Below are 21331 nucleotides of genomic sequence, written 5' to 3'. Positions count from 1 at the left end.
ATTACATCAACGGTCACAAAGAATGCACCACCGGTGATCCATTTTATCCCGGACCACACCATATACAGACCCATCAAACTTGTATTTTTTTCTTGTTGGAAAATCACACGTGTCTTTAATCCATGGGATCTAATCATTTCTCAATTGTAATTTATTTATTCATTATTATTATTTTTTAAATCGTGGGTATGTTTTTTGTTCTTTTTCATACAAAAACATTGTTTCACTTCGTGTGGAGGGAAAAGATTAAGAAGTCAGGTACGCTAAAATGAGCAGTGTAGGGTTTAGAGAAAGAAGATAGCGTCAGTGAACTGAAGAAGGTAACTTAGGAGGGAAACGGAACGATAAAGTATTTGATTTTGCACCCAAATGCGAATGTGATGGCACATGTTCTTCTGCTTCGCCCTCCTCTGCTTCGCGTCATGTCCTTTCGCTTCATCACCTCCTTTTCCTTCCACTCGCGCCTTTCTTCATTCCCTTCTTCTACTCTCTCCAAAACCAGGTTTGCATAATTTCGCCTTCTGCTTTACCCTTTTGAAAAAGTTTTGAAATTTCGATAATAATGCCATAAGGGGTTGTTTTTTTGTCGTTATTTTTTTCTGGGTTTTCTCAGGACGAGTTTTCCTCTGAGAAAATTTTGGGCTCCCTGTTCGGTTCCAAATGCGGTCACTCCAAGGGCGTTTATGTCTTCTATCTCGACCACCGAAGCTTTTCACAATAGTGAAAGTCCCACAGCTTATAGTTCTGATCAAATTCAGGTGTTTTGTTGATTTGTTTTGATGTGTCAATTTGATTGTGCTAAATTTTTTGAGTGCCATATCAAAAAAGATGATATCTTGTGTGTTTCTTGTTAGTTAGTACCTTTGGGGTTTAGTGAATTGCTTTGTTAAATATGGTTTGGAAGTGGCATGTTTTTTTTAAAGGGTTGTTTGATACATGTAGGTGCTTGAAGGCTTGGACCCTGTGAGGAAAAGGCCCGGGATGTATATTGGAAGCACCGGCCCACGGGGGTTGCACCATTTGGTATTGTCTTCTAGCTTTTGTTTTTTTGCAGCTGTTTTGTTGATGTTTTGTTTTTGTTCTGAGGTTTTTCTTATTGAAGAAGTGTTTATGTGGTGTCATAGGTGTATGAAATTTTGGATAATGCTGTTGATGAAGCTCAAGCTGGGTTTGCTTCCAAGATTGATGTTGTTTTACTTGCGGATGATTCTGTGAGCATCACAGACAATGGTCGCGGGGTATGCTTTGTTGTTGTTTTAATTTTCTCATTGGTTGATTGTGCTTTGTTTGCATGTATCTTACTTTGTTCTTTTTTTGTATAACTGTGACCCGATTTAATTTTAATTTGAAGTAAGAACTTTGCCTTTTATTTACATTTAGAATTTAGATCCCCCTGAAAAAAATGAGTTGTTTTTTGCATACAGTATAAAGCTATTTTTCTTTAATGTAACCTTTAACTATTTTCTAACTTTCTTAGTTTTATGGAGTTAAATATTATACATGACAAACTAACTACTTCACAGTTGTGTCGACAACGCTAGGCAATTGTTATTTTGTGGAAATAAATATAATTTGCCATCTATTATGTTTTTAAGCTTCTATCTCTTGTGCTCTTTTGATCAGTGTTTATTTACTATCTTTTTCTTTATTTTGACTATATATACTAATTTATCTCATCATTCTCATGGAATGCAGATTCCTACTGACTTGCATCCAGTTACAAATAAATCTGCCTTGGAGACAGTGTTGACGGTATTGTTGCACATACTTGAATAAGTCTAGATACCATGCAATTCAAATCCAATTGAGTTTGTTGTGATATTTTAGCATAGAATATTATGTTTATACTTTATAGTGTAAGGAAATGCATGACTATTTGAAATTTGTTTGAGCTATTGAGTTATGGAGTTGATTTCCCCATTAAATAACTATTAGTTGTTATTATTGCTATAGTTGCCTTTTGTTATTCCATGCTATGAAGCATAGACTCTGACACGGATACCGAACAAGACACGGACACGAACACTTCGATACGACTAATGTCTAAAATATAGGACACGACGACGCCGCACACACCCTCAAAGAGAGAGACTCTAATAAAATGAAATATGAGTAACATATAACAAAATATTTAAATTGATGGTATATTCTTCTTTTAAAACCAACCTTCTATGTTTTTTCAAGTGTTTGAGTTGTGTAAAGGTGTCTGCTTAAGTGTCTAAGCCAACAAAAAATCATTTTTAAATTTAAAACCTAATAAGAAGTGTCAGACAAGTGTTGAACAATTGTTGGGGTGTGTCGGTGTCGGAAACGTGTCCGACACGGCGACACTTCGAACAAGGAAAGTGTTTGTGCTTCATAGATTCCATATGCTCATGTTTTAAATTTGTTATCCATTTGCTCATTGAAGGAATCACGATTTTGACCTTTTTTCACACCTGACATATGGAGCTATTTCCTCAGTTCTCGCCTTTATTATCTGTTTACTGTAGAAATATGCGATGTGAACTTGGTGTTTATGCCATCTATTAGCTTGTCAATGCTAAATTTGTCAAGAGGATCATTTAACCTTTTGCAGATATGATTAAGATTCTTCTCTTGGTATTTTTCTGCAAATGTTCTTGACAATATTCAAGGATATTCAAAGAACTGATTAGAGTCATCCATATCTAGATCTGTATTGTTGATGGACCTTACCATTCTTGTAGTTCCATAAAGATAAGGAATTGTTTAATCTGAGAAAATATTTTCTATTTTCATTTTGCTTCCTGTTGTCTGAAGTTTATACAGGAAAAAGTGAAAACAGAAAATGATAAAATGTTGACTGTTTCCTATATAAACTTTTAAAAACAGAAAACAAACTGAAAATAGAAATAATTTTTTTAAATGTAACTCCCCCTAAAATTTCCACATTTGCAAAGTTGGGAATTTGGGCCTTATGCTGTAACACAATTTTGCCCAAACTTTTGAGTACATTTTATTTATACTTGATCTTTATTGTTATTTTTTTTAGTTGATAACAGTAGTTTACTCTTATGAACTTTTCAGGTCTTGCATGCTGGTGGAAAATTCGGTGGTGCCAACAGTGGCTACTCTGTTTCAGGAGGTTTACATGGTGTTGGTTTGTCTGTTGTTAATGCTTTGTCTGAGGTATCTCTTTATCAATTTGCCTTTTTCTTTACGGTTGAACTTTTTCAAGGTTTAAACGAAAGCAATGGATAAAAAATTTCAAATGGGTATGTGGATGTTTTGGCACTAATTTTACACACTTCATCATATAGTTAGACGCTAGCAAATAATGCAATCACTTTTATATCCTGTTTCTAGTCAGAGGTTGCTAATTATGCTTAGTTATCAATGTTATCTAAAGATTCAATTTACTATCTAACTTCACAGTTGCTAGAGATAACAGTTTGGCGTGATGGAATGGAATACATGCAAACATATTCTCGTGGAAAGCCAGTGTCAATTCTGAAATGCCTTGTGCTTCCAGATGAAAGGAAAGATCTTCGAGGGACACGTGTTAGATTTTGGCCTGACAAAGAAGGTTTATATTATATGGTCATGCTTTTCTAGGTTATGGAAAATTTCAGTTTTACACATGTTATACTTTTATCTTAACATGCAGTATTCACCACTGCTATTCAGTTTGATCACAACACAATTGCCGGACGCATTAGGGAATTAGCTTTCCTCAACCCAAAGGTGAAGTTGTTGATTTAATAATGTCCATTTGTGATGTTGCATGCAACACTAATTTTTCTCATTAGATATGGTCTTAAATGTGGTTATTTCTTCATGACATTTTATTCATGGGTTTTCATTACTTCATGAATGTGTTGATTAGTGACCGAATTTCCTTTCATGACCAGATGGAACACTTCTTCTCTATTGGATATAAAAATCATTCATGAGCCTTCACCTAATAGCCCAAGCCTTTGGGAGATTGAGTGATATGGTATCAGAGTCCCTATAACCAAGTGGTTAATTAAAGTTGAATTTAAGCATAAGATAAGGTGGCTCTGTGCATTTTCTATGCTTCCGGTCCACGAGCTCTTGTGTGAGGGGGAGTGTTGCACAATAAAAACCATTCATGAGCCTTCACCTAATATTTTACGCATTCGGGACAGTTAGGTGATTAACATTCTTCTTTTGGAGTGGATTGTAAATATGGCAATTGGATAAAAAAAAGTGTTAACCGCTGGAACTGTAATTTGATGTATTAAGCAACTCTTGTTAAGTTTTCTGATCCTAAAATTTCAATTTTTTAGTAAATAGCTTCCAGAATTTTTTTCAATGTGATTGAAGGGATTAAGTTTTAGATTTATCCTTTTTCATTATCTTAGACACAATGAAGCACTGTAGGTACTTACAATCGTTTAAAATTAAAACTGTCTCCTTTCTCCCCATAGTTTAGCATATGGCCCAATTAATTTGTTTCTTTTTCAAAAAAATTAATAGAAACAGCATTTTATTTGTTACTGAATTTGGAGAGAATTATGAATAATTTTAGGCAATAGCACAATAAATTTTAATAGATAAATAGTATACTTGAATTTTGGTTTTTTAAAATAAATAATATTAAGCCTAGCTCTTCACTTCTAATAAAATTTCTTGTTGTATTACTCTTAAATTAGATAGACGTAAGCTATTTGGTGTCAACAGAAATCATTATCCCTTCGTATCCTTTCATACGTAACATTTAATGCTTGGCTATTCTTTGAATCTGCAGGTTATATTCCAATGGCTTTAGTAGTGATTTAAAGGGAAAAAATGTATAAATTAAAAATGATTTTAGGAAACTGGTAACAACTTGTTCATTAAGCTGATCTTTAAGTCTTGTAGAGTTCTAATGTCATATCACCTTAAATCAAGAAACACCAGTTTTTGTTTGTTGCTTTTTGAAGAACCTGTCAATGCCATTGGCTCTTGATTATCAATACCTTTGCTGACTGTTGTTTGTCTCTGTAAATTTGTTGAGTTCCTCTGGTAGATGAAAGAAGCTATAAGATATTCTACTCTACAATTTAGCATAGTTGAGTCTTCCAGGTCTAATAGATGAAAGAAGTTATGAAATAGAATTTAGAAACATCTTTTATTTGATGTGTTTGTTAATATGAAATTAAGATGTTTTGTAATTGATCAGAGTTGAGGGCGAGCCCTGGCACAGCTTTAAAGTTGTGCCTTGGTGACTGGTTGGTTATGGGTTCGAATATGGAAACAGCCTCTTTGCATATGTAAAGGTAAGGTTGTGTACAATGATCCTCCCCTATACTTTCGCATAGTGAGGAGCCCTCTAGCAATGGGGTACACTAGTGTTTCTTCTTTTTTTTTTTGGTAATTGATCAGAGTTCAAGCTTTATCTTTATTTATCGATTAGGTTGAATATTAGTTTTTCTAGATCTTTTGGCTCACCTAACAAACCAGACCGAGCTGCCTCTAGCATTGTCACTCAATCCTCATTGTGCCACCTATAAATCAAAGACTTTCAGAAGAGCATTTATCTATCTACTTTGCGTCTTACAATGGGTTTTCTCAACCACTGCAGCTTACAATCACGTTTCGGAAAGAGGACAATGATCCAGAAAAAGTTCAATATAATGAATATTTCTATGCTGGGGGATTGGTTGAATATGTGAAATGGCTTAACACCGATAAGGTCTGGTACTTTTTACCTTTATGCTTGTAATGTATGGTTAATGTCATTATTTTTTATTTATTTATTGTTTGGTGTTTGCTCAGGTAGGATATCTTATTCTTCTAAATTTCTACTCTGATTTCTGTTATACTCTTGTACATCACATTTTATTATCTGTGTTTTTCTATAAAATATTTGTTATACTTCATAAAGTTTTTACTGCACAATTCTTCAAGATGACAACTCACAACTGTGAACTTCACATGCCAATTATTTAAAAAAGTTTAAATGGTGCAAGTTTTATTACTCACTACTGCTTTTGGGGTAATGTTATTGACGCAATCAGTTGAATCACAATTGAACTCACCCCTGCACTGGGGTCATTATATCTCTGTAGTTTGTCAGGCAGATTAATGACCTAGACCTATGCCGGATGATGCCATGACTTGCACAGGTTTTTGTCAGTATTTCACTTTCAGTTATGTGGGTACTGGGTGGGTAGCATTAAGTTTTCTTTACATGCTGCATGGGAATTAATAACTTTGGTTTGATGTCTGACAGTTGCCCATGACTGTAGAATAACAAAATAAGGCCAAATAGTTAGATCTGGAAATAAGGCAAAGCAGTTACAGTAGTAGTTAGTTACAGAATTAGTTGGGTAGTTAACTTAAATAGTAGGAGTGTAGAAAAGATTGGAGGAGATTTGTTCAACTGTGAAAGGGGCAAGCCTTGGAGGAGATATCTCTACTGTGCATTTTCAGTCTAGCAATAAAATTGTTTTCTTTTTTCTATTTTCTTTTATGGGTTCACAACAATACTTGTAAGTGCTGATTTTCTATTTTTAAAAAAGGTTATTTTCTTTAATTTTTTCCTTTTAAATTTTAATTGAAAAACTACTTATTATCTAATATATTTGGATTTGATGTTTCCAGTAGCTGTAAATTGGTTATTGACTAGTGACCTTCTGTTCCAGAAAGCTCTTCATGATGTTCTGAGTTTTAGAAAAGAAACAGATGGCATCACAGTTGATATAGCTTTTCAATGGTATGCCCTCCAAGTCCAATTGATATATCAGAGTTAGCTAGTTATATTTCATCTATTTTGTCAGGATTTGTTTGTCTTTGTTTGGCACCTGACTCCTTATGAATAAGAATAAGTTGTGAAGTTAAGGGTTAGTCTTTTATATCGTGTAAATATAGAAGCTCAAAATGAACAATGGAATTGTATATTTTCCTGTATAATATGGTTGACAACTATTGATAATTCCATTTTAGTTTGTGATTCATTTCATTGCTTCTTTACCAGGTCTGAAGATGCATATTCAGATACAATACTGGGATATGCTAATAGTATACGCACTATTGATGGTGGCACTCATATTGATGCTATGAAGGCTTCTATAACAAGAACTCTTAATAGTCTTGGAAAGAAGTCCAAAGTTATTAAGGTATTCCTTAACTGTTGTTTCTTTTTTCATTTATTTTACCTGTTGTTGATTTGTGCCTAGCAACTTTCCTGAAATACAAAACTCCTGCTCTAGACTTTGCTGCTTTGTTATTCTCTGACAGTAACTAATCACATTATTTTACCCTTAACTTTGGGTGCACTACAGTAACTAATCACTCAAAATGCCCAATCACTTTCCTTATTTTATATTTTCTCCTTAACAGAACTGGAACTTCTGTACATGTTGACATGTTCTATTAAACATGGTAATTGTATAATAGCAAATGTCTCCCTTTGTCTAAAATGGATTATTTTATGAATAGTTCACAAAGTGGATTCTTTTCATTGTTAAATAGCATTCTGTTCTTTGCAGGAGAAGGATATTACTCTAAGTGGCGAGCATGTGAGAGAGGGTCTAACATGTGTTGTCTCAGTCAAGGTCCCAAATCCTGAGTTTGAAGGACAAACAAAGGTAATGCCTTTATATTAGTTTGATGGAATGCTTATATTCTTGCCATTAGGTCTCCTGGAACATTGGAGTTTCCACAATCTTAATTTCTTTTCCTGTATTTCATGGTACTCCCTTTTGTTTTTTCTTACCATTCTCTTTGCTGTGAAAAGACAAGGTTAGGAAATCCAGAGGTGCGAAAAGTGGTTGATCAATCTATTCAGGAATATCTTACTGAGTATTTAGAATTGCATCCAGATGTTCTTGATTCAGTACTTTCTAAAGCTCTTAATGCTTTTAAGGTAATAATCTCTTTCTCAAGTTTACTATTCTGTATTTTAAACCCTATTGCTGTTGATAGGAATGTTAACCAAAAGCTTCCTTGTGAATTTATTGTCTAATTAGGCAGCTCTGGCAGCAAAAAGAGCAAGGGAATTGGTGAGACAAAAGAGTGTTTTGAGATCTTCATCCCTTCCAGGAAAACTAGCTGATTGTTCATCTACAGATCCTGAAGAATGTGGTATACTTATTTCTATTTGATGTGGAACTTATTTTACTTACCGTTTGAATCACAATTTTGTGACAGACCTAGAATTATTACTGTTAATCCTGCATATCATATAACTCTCAGAATATGACATTTGTTGAGATCTCACATTGACTATGAATATGGCATAAAACTTATAAAAAAGACTTGGACAATCCTCATTTCATGAGGTAGCTTTTGAACATGAGTTAGCCCAGCCCATATATGAGATGGTATCAAAGCATATCGTAGATCTGATATTGGGTCACCCTCAACTGTCCAAAAATCTATCTGATCCCATCGCTTTTCTAGTGCAATACATATAAAAAAAATATTTCTATCTCCCTGCTCTCGATCTTCAATCCTTGGTGTGAAGGGTGTGTTGAGACTTGATATCCCTCTGTGACTAGATATGGCTAAAGGAAAGTTTATGAAGGCTTGAGCAATCCTCACCTTGTGAGCTAGTTGAGGGTTGAATTAGGCCTAGTCCAAATTATAGAACATTAACATATATATATATATATATATATATATATATATATATATTTGCTTGCAAAAGTGCTATTATTTTATTGTGTTTTCATTTGGAATTGCTATCCATATGTTATCTCTTTAGTCAGTTTAGTGCATGTTTTCCTGCTCTTATTCCTTTGTAGTGATGCTTGCTTGTCTCTGAATCAACTTAACAAATGCTTAAATTAACCAGAGATTTATCATTTATGTGACAAAACAAAACACACTCAATTAGAAATGAAAAAACAAGGATGAACTCCATTTATGTTGTGCTAATGTAACTTAAAATAAAAATATTTTCAATGAATCTACAGAGGAATTTAATTACAATGATTTGAGCAATGAGAGCAGCCTTTCCAGAGTCTAAATGCAATAGCATAATAGCCATCTCTTTTGATTGATTTCTTTTCTGAAAGCATTGTTGTAATTCCTATGCGCTTCTACTGTATTGTAAATCGTAAAGGTTCGATAAAGAGCATGGGAAATTGCTGGTGGTCCATTATAGTAAGTGGTGGAGGATGAATGACATCACATGCTTCCTTATTTCTGGTTTTTAGCTAAACAATTTTTGAGATTAGATCAAGGCTAGGAGTCATAAAAGATAAAACTTGAATTCTTTAATCTCTTTATTTCAGTGTATTTCTTCTGAATTTTGACTTGGTCTTCCCACCTAGTTATTTTTAGAGTTTTCAAAAGTATGTCCTTATCAGCTATTGCTGAATTATATTTCAATTTTCAAAGCTGTAGGTTGATTCCCTCAGGCAATTGTGTGCAGCTTGGTTTGTAAGGATTGGGGTAAAAACAATAATTTAAGAGTCCTTTGGTGATATTTGGGATCATGTCTAGCCAATAATATTCTACTCTTTAAAACTAATTGCTTCTTAATAGACCCAGGACTATTTGTTCAATATATTTGCATTTGCATTGTATATGTAGAGCTTTGTCCTAGCATGGTTAATCAAATTAGCTGAGATCTTTTTGTTAAATCTTTTGATGAGGTGGTAGAGTGTTTTGAATTGAAAGTTCTTTGTTCTTTGTCCCTATATTGCAGAAATCTTTATAGTTGAAGGTGATTCAGCTGGAGGAAGTGCTAAGCAAGGGCGTGACAGGCGCTTCCAGGTAAAGTATAAACATTTGGATGAAAGTCTGCACAAAACCAAGAAGTGCAAAATTCCAAAGAATTTTTTAATCTTTGTTACATGCTTTGCAAAAGTTGGAACCACTGACTCTCCTAAAAGCTTAAGCTCTTAGGTGTTGACACAAGACATGTTTTATTATATCTTTAACATGCTCCTTGCAATAGCCCTTTGAGTTTGAAGGGCAGTTGTGGACAATGCACAGCCTTGCCACCCAATACCTTTTGTGAAATTAAACTTTTTTATTAGAAGAATGGAGGCAGTATGGACCAAACTCCTGACCATTTGTCAAGAAGGCTTTGATGTAATTTTGAGGACCTAAAATCTTACATTCTTAGATGAAGAAGGCGTAGAACTGGTTTTGTTATGTCTCTAATAGAAACTTTTTATTTGATTTCTTGATTTAATTTTTTGACTAGTTTATGCCTTTGAGAGTTAGAGTTTCATTTGGACACAAAGTTATGTAAAATTGTAGTTGTGCACTTGTGCTTTTAAGATTGCCACTTTCATCTTGAAAAGCAAATAACTAAAGGGAACTCATCTTTTACTTTTTTTAGAGGAAATAATTTTTGTTTCCTATATCCTTCTTGTACAATATTGCCATTTCTACCATCTTTGGATATTAATAACTAACTTGATGAAATCTTAGAGGTGTTAACATTGTGAATTGTACAAGGTGCATTTTTTTTCTATGAAAAATTTATTAAAATGAAAGTAATATAATTGTTTATTTTTATTAAATCTTCATGTTACAAAATGGTAGATGTCATATCACAGGTTTCTAAGTTTAAGTATCTGGGATCAATATTACAGTTACAAAACGATGAGGAAATTAATGAAGATCACACTCAAGATACAAGTTGAGTGGTTAAAATGGAGAAAAACATTGGGGGTTTTTTGTGACAGTAAAGTATCTACCAAGTTCAAAAGGTGTGAATGTTGGGCTTTAAAGGTATAACAATAGAAAAAGGTGGGAGTAGCAGAATGAGAATGTTAAGATGAACCTGTATGCAAAAAAGGATAGGATACAAAATGATTGTATACAAGGAGATATTGGTGTGGCTCCGGTTGAGGAAAATATGATAGAAAATTGGTTAAAATGGTTTGAACATGCAAAGAAGGTCCCTAGAAGCATCAATGGAGGTAGTAGATTGTATGGATTTTAGCCTCGTGAAAAGAGATAGAGGAAGACCGGAAAGGATATTGGAGAATATTGTTAAAAGTGTTCTCATGGTGAATAATATTCCTAAGAGATTTTGTTGTCATTAAAGCTTTATGCTACATTTTGAATGTAAGAAAACATTATAACAAAGGTAACATTGTGTTCAATAGAAATTTAAAATTTTGTGGAGTTTTCACATATGGATTTGGCTTTCATACTTATTGATAATTTCTTGATTGAATATTCCAATGCTTATTTTTCTAATTGTTGTATCTAATCTAATGCGTTAAATTCTTTGTTTACTGACATGTGGAGCACTTAGTTAGATTGGTGTTTATTATGTATATAAAAGAAATATTTGGAGTTGTGCAAGTTATTTATCATACCATATTTGATGCAGGCCATTCTCCCTCTGAGGGGTAAGATTCTGAATATTGAAAGGAGGGATGAAGCAGCAATGTACAAAAATGAAGAGATCCAAAATTTAATTCTTGGTCTTGGTCTCGGGGTGAAGGTTAAAATTGTTCATGTTTCATTAATTTGCTATTAAGGAAGGAGTGAAAGCACATAAATGAATAAATAGATGATTGAAAATCCTGAAAAACAAGCTGTTGTCAAGTATAACTAAATTATATTACTGAATTGAAATCTCTTCAATAACTGGTACGTTTTGTCTTTGTCTTAGTGATTTTCTTTTTGTTGATAAAAAAAGAACTGATTTATAGTGATATGATATATGATCCTGACTCCTGAGTCCAAGTGGAAGAGTACATGCATGCAATCTACTTAAAATTCAAATTTTAAATAGTAAAGGAAATCTTTAAATTGTTGAGATTCCCAAATGAAGGCCCACAAAAAAACAAGTTAATACCAATTGATGTGAATTTCAAAATGAATTTAGAGACAAAAAAATAGAAATGTGAAGATGGACATGGTAATTAGGAAAAGACAACAGATACATTTAGGGTTAATGTCAAAAGTAATCCTGATTCCTGAATATGATAGGAAGTTAAAAATGATCGATGAATTCCAAAATTGAATTGGAAAATCCATCTTTGAATAGTATGATAACTAAGCTATTAGTGATATTCTCGGTACCTGCATTAATGCATCAAAACAATTATATCAGAGTAAAAATCCTTGATCACCTGTGCCAGAATCCTTTGCTCTTAACTAACATAAATATTTTAATTAGGAAATTCCTTTTGTTGTTTCAGGGAGAGGATTTTAAGAAAGATGCACTCCGATATCATAAGATTATTATTTTGACTGATGCTGATGTGGATGGTGCCCACATCCGAACACTGCTACTGACATTTTTCTTCAGATATCAGGTAAAATGATGGCAAAATGCTAAAATCTACTCTTACATGGAAGATGAAAACCTAGTCGGCTCCTATAAGATATAAATCAAAATAAATGATCAAATTTGATGCAGTGTTTCTTTCTTGCAGAGGGCTTTGTTTGATGAAGGTTGCATATATGTTGGTGTTCCACCATTGTACAAGGTTTGCCTAAAGTTTTTGCTACATGGAATGTCTATCAGATGGAATCATGCTAACTTTGAGCTATCTTTACTGAAATAATCAGGTTGTAAGGGGAAAACAAGTGCACTATTGCTATGATGATGCTGACCTTAAAAAGCTTCAAAGATCATTCCCTCCTAATGCATCATACAACATGCAAAGGTTCAAAGGTATGATGAGAAGTTATTTTAGTTGCATGCATTAGAAATATTTGTAGGCTTGTATAACAATCTTGACAAAATAAATTTTATATAAAACAATATCTTATTTAATAGATAGGGTTATTAATGTCTCAAGAACTGCTATTTTATCATGAAGTAGATCAAATGAATCTGACTACAAAAGTGGAAAAGTATATGGAAATATGGGTGGTCAAAAAAATGAATTTAAAGATAATTGGATGCACTCATCTTAAACTACCAGTCTCCCACCTCAAATTTGTGAACAAAAAAAATTGTACAAATTAAGATTTTCTTGTTGTCATTGAGGTTGTTTTCACCCTTTGTCGATTCAGGCTTTAGTTACACCATTTCAATAATAGGGAGTTTTTGTGAAAAGCGAAATATCTGCTTTATTCATGACCATACCAAATAAGAGGAACAATATGACCTCATGTCAGTACTTGGGGGTTTAGTCGATCTTGTAATATGATTATCTCTGCCATGAGTGGGGCGTCTTGTAGACCCTTGTAGTGAACAATATATTAGTTGAAGAAAGTAAGTTTTAAGAGTCTATTGTATTGAAAATTATCTGTTTCTTTTAGTTTATGACTTCTACCCATTTATTTTAGTAGATTCATATGCCTCCCCAGTCCCCAATGCTGAACTTTTGTTTTTCTCTGGGAGCTAATTGTTTTACAATGTTTTCTTGATTCTATTGATAATAGCGTGCTATTGTATATTTTATAAATGCAGGGTTGGGAGAGATGATGCCTTTACAACTATGGGAAACAACCATGGATCCAGAACGCAGGTTATTGAAGCAATTAAAAGTTGAGGATGCAGCGGAAGCAAATATTGTTTTTTCCTCTCTTATGGGTACTCGGGTAATGTGACTATGGCTACATATTTTGTGATTTTTTTAAACCTGAATCTATTTGTTTCTTTATATTTTATTACTGATACATTGAACTTTAAGAAAATTATGGGAACCGTATTTGACAATTAACTTGTGATTTCAAATTTTCAATACATGTTTTAATAAAAAAAGGGGGAAATCATCAATGCATTTGTGAACTGTGATCCCCCAAGCTGTTATGCACATTTTTTGTATTAAAATAAATAATCGAAACAAGGTAGTTTTCTATCTGAGTCTCCCTGATGAAAATTGAGGTGGCTTATGAAGTTAAAAAAATAGCAATGATCAATGTGTTATGTTTTTTTGTTTCTTGTTCATGCATAATCATCAAATATGTATTGACATGTGCTGTGTGCTTAAAAATACTTGAATACTGGCCTTGATTGATGCTAGATTCTAAGATACAAACAATGTCATAACAGTAACAGGTGATTACCACCGATCAGCTTAGTAGTTATTGTTGTTGTGCCATAATCTGATTTTTATTATTAATTTGTATCAGGTGGATTTTCGGAAGGAACTTATACGAAACTCTGCAAGCATGATTGATCTTGATCAGCTAGATATTTGATGGTGCAGCTAGATGTGGAGAAGTGGAATGCCTTCCATATTAACCATACACTACAATACAGTCAAGCACAAAAAAATTTCTATATGCTGGGGAATGTGGAGAGGTCTTGAATGAAAGCAAGGCTCCTGTTTTTTCATTGGTGCCATTTGATGATTTAGAGGAAGGGTTTACTAGCACAAAATGGAGTTGCACTTTTAGTTGATGGGAAATATTTGGGAGGCATGTTGGAGGTTCTAATTTTATTTTAAAAAATTTGTCAAGCGCATATGTTTTTTGCCCCCACCTATGTATGGTCCCAAATTTTGTAACTGCACGTGTAATCATATTCAAGTACTTCAGATGTTACCCTTCACAGGTTACCATTAAAATGCAAGGTTAAAGTTTACTGTGAGTGTACTGTGATCAAACTGGGTCGAGTATTTGCAGAAATACTAGAATTGAAACTTTTTTTGTGTTCCTAAATTATGTTTGAACGGTCAATGACTGAATGAAACGCGTGTATGGGGAGGCATCAACTTTAAGGAACATGACAAAGGCTATATTCACTGATATACTGCTACTTATTAATCTGCCATTTTGATAGCCGTGGTAAATTTCTTTGATGGTCTACAAAACACTTGTAGTGCTAATAGCATTATACAGATATCCCTTTTGCGTTTTGCTTGGGTCTCATTGAAAAACTAGTGTAGAATTACATGAACAGTCAATTATTTCATGCAACTTATTATACTTAGTCATCAATTATAATTAAATTTATGTGAATTAAAATTGATTCAATGCTGTTGATTAAAATATCAATAATTTAATTTCGTGTCGAGTATGAACTTCAAAATAAGTTTTTTTGTAGGAAAAATATTTTGGGATAAATGTTAGTACAAACTAAGACTGAAACACAGGTTTCAAGCCTTTTCAAAATTAAATATGCCACTAAACTAAAGTATATTTAATGTAAATAAGTATACAGAATTTTATAAATATTACCTTTATTACAAAAATTTATAAACTTATATACCGGTTCATGCAATTTAATTAATGATCTTATCAGTTTGACCATTGAATCATCAATCCAGGTAAATGATTGATTCAATTTTAGGAACACTGATTTGGGCCTGTGGTTTGGTTTATAGATCTTTGTAGAGGGCAACTTTTTTTTGGTATATAACTCATCAACACATCAGTATGATTTACAAAATAAAAAAGATGACTTCAATATGATATTGCATTTATATTTCTCACTTATTTGTGAGAAATAATTTATATTAAAAAAACAAAAAAAAGAGAAAAGATAAAAGTGAGTTAATTCGGAGTGTAAGAAAAATGATTGGTAAATAAATCCTTTTATATTGCATTTTCACATCTCCATATCATGTGTAAATTTTATTTGTCTTATATAGATTTTAATATACTTTTAACAACTATTTATTTTCTATAAAAAAGAACATAGACACAATATTTTAATATGATGTCAATAAATATTGATTGGGTTGGTAAAGATCGACCTCATATTTCACAAGAACTAAAATTTAATTCTTGCGATATGATAATCTAGTTGAGTCTTTTCTTTGAGACCTAACTTACCTAAAATTCATTCCAAACATATACTTTAACACTCACACAATGCACAAATTTATATCCAATTTCACAAACTTTTTGTACCACATCATTTTTTATTATTTTAAACAACTTAATAAAAATTTTGCCCCAATCATTTTTTTTGGATTTGAACTTGCATGTCTCCAACCCGAGACCATTAATATGATGTTACAGTAAGCAAACTATTAGTCCAGGTGAGGACATACTTTTGACCCAATTATATAGTTCTAAATAATTTCTTAAATAGGTTTCATAACCTACCCTACACTATCAACTTTATTGTCGCTCCAAAATTATTAGATAATTAGTGAGACTGATTCTTAATAATAAATAAGTTGCTAAGTAAGCAACCGAGATGGCTCTCCGATCGTGTATAATGTATAATATTTATTAAAGTTGCCTTTGGAGTTGCTAATAGAAGAGCAACTCGTTGAAAATGCACTAATTATAATTGATTGATTAAAAATCTTCACATTCATTTTATTAGTTATCATTTCGAAAAAACAAAATATCACCACTTATTTATTATTTTAAAAGTTTAAAATAAATATTAATTATAATTTTTTAGCTGCTCCTTTATTTTTATACTTACTTACATTTTACTTAGATTCTCATATTTTTATTTTAGATCCAAAGCAAACGAACCCGATTGCTCCTAAGCAAAACAACTTTCTTTCTTGTATTGATATGGTTATTTATTTTTGCTACCAAGAAAGTTGCAGAAACTTTGGGAGGAAAATAGAAATAAATTCATTAAATTGCACCTAACGCGCCGTGATCACAAGGCTCCGTTAGGATGCCATTAGTACCCTTCTTTACTAGTGAGAAATGTGCCTGATTTACATCATGCAATTGGTTAGAGTCCAAGCAGACGATATTTTCACCTTCAAGTAAAATTAGTTAAGCCGGAACAATTCTGCTACTTCAACGCAATTTCTAGACGCGGGTATTTTGCAAACGTTTTACCAACAATCAATTTAAGTTCCAAAACTCTTCCACAGAGCACGACTGCTATCATCAAGCATCTTCTTTACATGTTTGCATTTCAACCGAAAGACGAAAGATATAAGAAAACTAATAATAAACTACGCAATCGCATGCATACTTGTTAAAGACGAGTTTTACTAGTATGCACACAAAATATTCAAATCAAAGATACTTAAACCTACTATTTGACTAACAACAGTTGTATGTGTATGAGTAGAAACAACACATGCGCAAGAATCTGTTGGCCTCCTCAATCAAGCAAATCGGAGACTGGATTCTTCCTAAATCCATCAACTTGAACCAACTGGTTTGCCAAATTTCTATTGGGATATATACTATCAGCTCTCAACCTGTCCCTAATCCCATATGCTGGAACCTTTGCATTTATATAGGCATTCATTAGAACTTGGTACATCTTTGCTTTAGATGGATAATCAGCTTGTTTCATTCTAAGAAAAATCTTCTCCGAGTTATGGATGTCACCCCTATTAGCATACTGTTCCAAAATAGTTAGGTAGGTAGAAAATATTGGCTTCATCTGGCTCTGCTGGGCTGCCTTCTGAAGAACAGAATCCGCCTTCTCTACTTCCCCAGCTTGGACATAAAGTTTCACTATTGCATCCCAGGTCAATGGGCCAATTCGGCACCCACCATCTCCCATTCGCTTAATAAGATCCTTACCCTTCATTAGCATCTTATTATTTGCATAAACCTTCAGCAGTATGGAACAGGTCTTGGAAGAAAGCTTCCATTTCTTTACCATAATCTCAAAAACTTTCTCTGCTTCATCAATTTTATTCAACTTTCCCCAAGCTTCAATTGCTCCTAGACACTCATCATACCGAGGGTTTGTCTCACAGACTTTCCAAATTCTTCCCACTTCATCCACCTTTCCTAGGTTTGCATAGAGGGGAAGCAAAATTCGGCATAGCCACCGATTCTGTTTTAAGTTTTCCCCTTCCATCTCCTTTAATAAAGTTTCAGCTTTATCTTGAAGCCCAGAAGAGATGTAATGCCTAATCAAAACAGCCTGCGTGTTGATGTCTGGTTCAATGCCTTGAGCCTTCATCCTATCAACAATTTGATCCATTCCATCAATATCTTTGGACTGGCCTTTTGTGTCTATTAAGATCGAGTAAGTATGAGAAGAAGGGTTGATATTCTCATTTTCCATCAACAATAACACATCAGCTATTTTCTTCCTGTCATTCCTCTTATACAGAAATAGCAACTGATTGCAAGTAAATACTGTAATAGGAAAATCCAAGTCCTTCATTTTACTAAAAACTTCCTCTGCTTTCTTCACATTATTCTGACTGACACAGTTAGCCAATAAAGTCCGGTACATTATCTCTCTGCTACAAGATTCTGGAATAGTCTCAATGTAAACCTCTGCCTTATGTAAGCCACGCAATTTGGCAATTAAATCAAGCCGACTTGCATAATCTCTTTCAATAAACTCAAACTCCTTTTTTGACTCGAGCCATTCTGAGAGCTACATAACCAACAAGAAAAAAAGAGTAAATTTGCATAATCAAACATTCTCACGTGAACTAGAAAATAAAAAAATTAGGAAATTTATATGGAGGTTTTAAATTGCAGTCACACTGTCACAGACTTCCAAAAGCATGATATTGAAGCTGCAATTGAACTTGTGGACCACAATTTAAAACCACACTAAGTTGCTAACTACCGATCATTAAAAAAAAAACATATTGAATGCAAGTCTAGAAAAATCTCCCATTATCATAACCATTTGCAACTGATCAATATGCAAGACAAGAATCTTCCTCCCTCCCCTGCAGCCCTGAATACTAAATAGAGTATAAATAATAAAATTAAAACTAGGAAAAGTTCATGCTTAATCCACATCAAAAGGAAGGTTATTCCAATTCTATGGCTAATTATGTGGGTGGGAAATAAAAAAATACAGCACTAGGTGAAAGAAAAAGAAGAGCACCAACAAGATTCTTCTTCACAATAATCAGTATCAGTTCAGAAGGAAGATGGGCACAAAAAATCAAGTTGAAAGAGCACTAGGAAAGCCAGTGGCCAAACAAGCTCAAAATCCAAAAGTTAAGCTACAAAACTCATTCTATCCCAAACAGCTCTTGAACTGTAGACAGAGGAGGCATGGAATGCAAAAAGTCGAGGCAGATTAAGAGTGAGGATGTCGAGGCAAATTTGGAGCAGGTAATGACAGCTAGAAATGAGGCTCCACATGTCATGCAGGACAGGGAGATTCATTAGAAAAGCTACACAAGAAAGCATGTGCATGTAAGGGTGTATGTAGGGTCTATTCAACTCAAGATCATCAGGGCTTAACCAGTATTGATGGGGTGACTTAGATACAAGAGTCACCAGCCGGTGGAGGACAGTGGCAGTTGTCAGAGGCAAAGATGTGGCCAAAATGACATCACAAAAGAGGAGTGTTGGAAGCGAAGATAAAACCAGTGGAGGAGATGGCCAGAATAAAGATTCTCTTGTAAATGCTGGAAGGTTGGCACAACAGCCAGAAAACTGTTTGAAACACACCAAAAAAAAATGCACATCGAAAATCATAAATCAAAGAGAAACATAGGTGTTATGGTTCACCAGAGATGTCACGAAGATGGATGGTAGTTGAAAATGACAGAGTGAGTGACAATATTTAATGGCAACAAACTAAGAGCTTAGTCAGGTTTAGCTTGAGGATGAGTGCTGGAGTGGATTATATTAGGACTTAAGAGATGATACAATAATTAAGCATGCTAGATGGTTCTATTAGGAACTTGGGATACATATCATATAATAAATAATTGGACCAGGCTGGTGCCTCATACTAGATGAACATGTACTTAATTTTGATTATTAGTATAAATAGGAGTATAAGTCTTTTATATCAAAACAACATTACAACTATTCATAGCTTCAGTAGTTAAATATATTAACACTTCCTCTTTTCTATCATATGCAGGGCATATGAAAGTCACTACACTTGAACAGTCAATCAAAACAAGCATTGCATAAGATTGAACAACAGCATTATTTTGCTCAGATTGAGAGTCAAGGAAATGATGGGCACATTTGGTTTGAGAGCGTGGTTTCTATTTTCATTGTCTGTTTCCACTTTTAATTACAAAAAGGTCACCTTGTTTTTATTTTGTTTCTTGTTTTCAAAGGTTTGTATAGGAAACAGAAAAAACAATAAAAGCTTGTTTCTCAATACAAATCTTTGAAAAGAGAAAACAAAACAAAACAAAAATAAGATGATGCTATATGATTAAAGGTTAAAACAAGAAACGAAGACAGGAAATATTTTCTCAAAGTAAACAGGCCATCGAATGTCCATTATCCACAAATATAAGTAATGACCAATGACAATTTAAGTTAGCTAATCACCATCAATTTTCAGAAATTAAAAGGAATAATATACAAGCAAATTCAAACTTAACCCAATTACCAGCAAAGCTCTCCCAAACAGCTTACGCTTTCGAAGATAAAGCATGGCAAGCGAAACCTCCTCTCTGGTAAGCTCATTCCCTTTTTCTAACCATTTTTCCAGAACCGAATGAAGAGAGATACCCTGTGCATTCATGATCTCATTGAATAGCTTTGATTCAACCCTTCCACGACGCGGGTTTCCTTTCTCCTTGGCCGCCTCATCAACCTCATTGTGTGGTGGCTCCTCAACATCCTCCTTCTGACCATCATCCGATAGGTCGCCATCATCGGAAGTTAACAGATCCTCACTTTCATATCCACTGCCAGCAGGCATCTCCAGCTCGGAAAACCCATCCTCCAAATCATCCTCCTCTTTCGTGCTACTTGAAGAAAGCGCACGTTTTCCCACAGTAAAATTCAGGGAGGCATTATGTACCGAATGGAATCGCATATTCGGCGATAAAAATCCACCATACGTTATTCCATGAGATTCATTGATAACATCCTCTTCTTCAACAGAACTAGTTCCCGCTAATTTGACACAGGAAGCTCTCACATTAAACCCTCGGGTCCTATGCAAACAATAAACAATCACTTCCAACTCTTATTGATATTAAATGAAGTATGAACTAATAAGATAATCTGTGGCGCGGAGAAAATAGATTAAAGAACGAAGAATGTAAAATTTCGAAGGTGAAGGGATTACCTGAGAGGAATCGAAGCTCGACGAAGAGCCCACATGGGTGGTTACGCTACGAAGGTAAAGAAACAGTGAAACAGTTATGGAAACGCTTGAACCCTAGTTAAAACCCTTTCAATGGCTTCGCGCTTCTATATAATGCACCTAAGTCCTTTTTTTTTTCCTTGCACAGCAAAATTTACTAGAAAAAAAATCAAAATTAGTCGAAGTTGATTTAGTTTTAAATTTTTTACTTAACTAGTATAATAATCCGGTAAATATGTTTTGTTGTAATCCCCTCTATTATTAAATTTAGTAGCTATTTTTACATTTTAAATTTATTATAGATTATAGGAACTATTTGCCTAAAAGGAATTATGGGTTGACTTAATTTAAATCATTTAAAATTAATGAGCTAAAATTTAATAGTTTATTATTTAGTTAAGTTCATATTTCTAAATATCAAATGGGTTGTTTTAACAGTTTGGTTATTAAAATAAAATTATATGATTCCAATACATCCTCAATACATCTAAATAGTATAACCTTAAGAGGAATTAAAATCTGTAATAGTATGAAAACTTTAAATATTTGTGTGAAAACCTG

General features: G+C 33.6%; 2 protein-coding genes across 2 annotated transcripts; one reads left to right on the top strand and one right to left on the bottom strand.

Moving 5' to 3' along the window:
- The first annotated feature begins 226 nt into the window (after positions 1-226).
- On the top strand, positions 227-14625 carry LOC114397984 (DNA gyrase subunit B, chloroplastic/mitochondrial-like). The gene is made up of 21 exons (XM_028360079.1): positions 227-502; positions 614-758; positions 943-1023; positions 1125-1238; positions 1696-1752; positions 3049-3150; positions 3397-3547; positions 3629-3705; positions 5549-5659; positions 6612-6682; positions 6944-7085; positions 7458-7556; positions 7706-7834; positions 7938-8052; positions 9623-9690; positions 11270-11383; positions 12087-12203; positions 12324-12377; positions 12460-12565; positions 13310-13440; positions 13975-14625. The coding sequence occupies exons 1-21, from the start codon at positions 381-383 to the stop codon at positions 14041-14043; spliced, it is 2175 nt and encodes a 724-aa protein (XP_028215880.1). The 5' UTR covers positions 227-380; the 3' UTR covers positions 14044-14625.
- Positions 14626-16583: 1958 nt separating this feature from the next.
- Positions 16584-20880, bottom strand: LOC114400483 (pentatricopeptide repeat-containing protein At1g80270, mitochondrial-like). The gene is made up of 3 exons (XM_028362956.1): positions 20753-20880; positions 20066-20618; positions 16584-18118 (listed from the first exon to the last, which is right to left on the bottom strand). Exons 1-3 carry the CDS (start codon positions 20785-20787, stop codon positions 16874-16876), a joined length of 1833 nt encoding a protein of 610 aa, XP_028218757.1. The 5' UTR covers positions 20788-20880; the 3' UTR covers positions 16584-16873.
- Positions 20881-21331: the final 451 nt, after the last annotated feature.

Source organism: Glycine soja, chromosome 19 (assembly GCF_004193775.1).
Source record: "Glycine soja cultivar W05 chromosome 19, ASM419377v2, whole genome shotgun sequence".
NCBI classification, from domain to species: Eukaryota; Viridiplantae; Streptophyta; class Magnoliopsida; order Fabales; family Fabaceae; genus Glycine; species Glycine soja.
Note: the sequence above shows the minus strand (reverse complement) of the source record. Positions and strands in the feature narration are given on the sequence as shown.

Bases quoted from the DNA above. Each gene is read 5' to 3' on its own strand.
- LOC114397984 (XM_028360079.1), top strand. From the start codon at position 381: ATGGCACATGTTCTTCTGCTTCGCCCTCCTCTGCTTCGCGTCATGTCC. The intron at 503-613 runs GTTTGCATAATT...GGGTTTTCTCAG, and splicing joins TCTACTCTCTCCAAAACCAG to GACGAGTTTTCCTCTGAGAA. The intron at 12,204-12,323 runs GTAAAATGATGG...TCTTTCTTGCAG, and splicing joins CATTTTTCTTCAGATATCAG to AGGGCTTTGTTTGATGAAGG.
- LOC114400483 (XM_028362956.1), bottom strand. From the start codon at position 20,787: ATGTGGGCTCTTCGTCGAGCTTCGATTCCTCTCAG. The intron at 20,619-20,752 runs GTAATCCCTTCA...TTGTTTGCATAG, and splicing joins CGAGCTTCGATTCCTCTCAG to GACCCGAGGGTTTAATGTGA. The intron at 18,119-20,065 runs GTAATTGGGTTA...TTGGTTATGTAG, and splicing joins TGTTTGGGAGAGCTTTGCTG to CTCTCAGAATGGCTCGAGTC.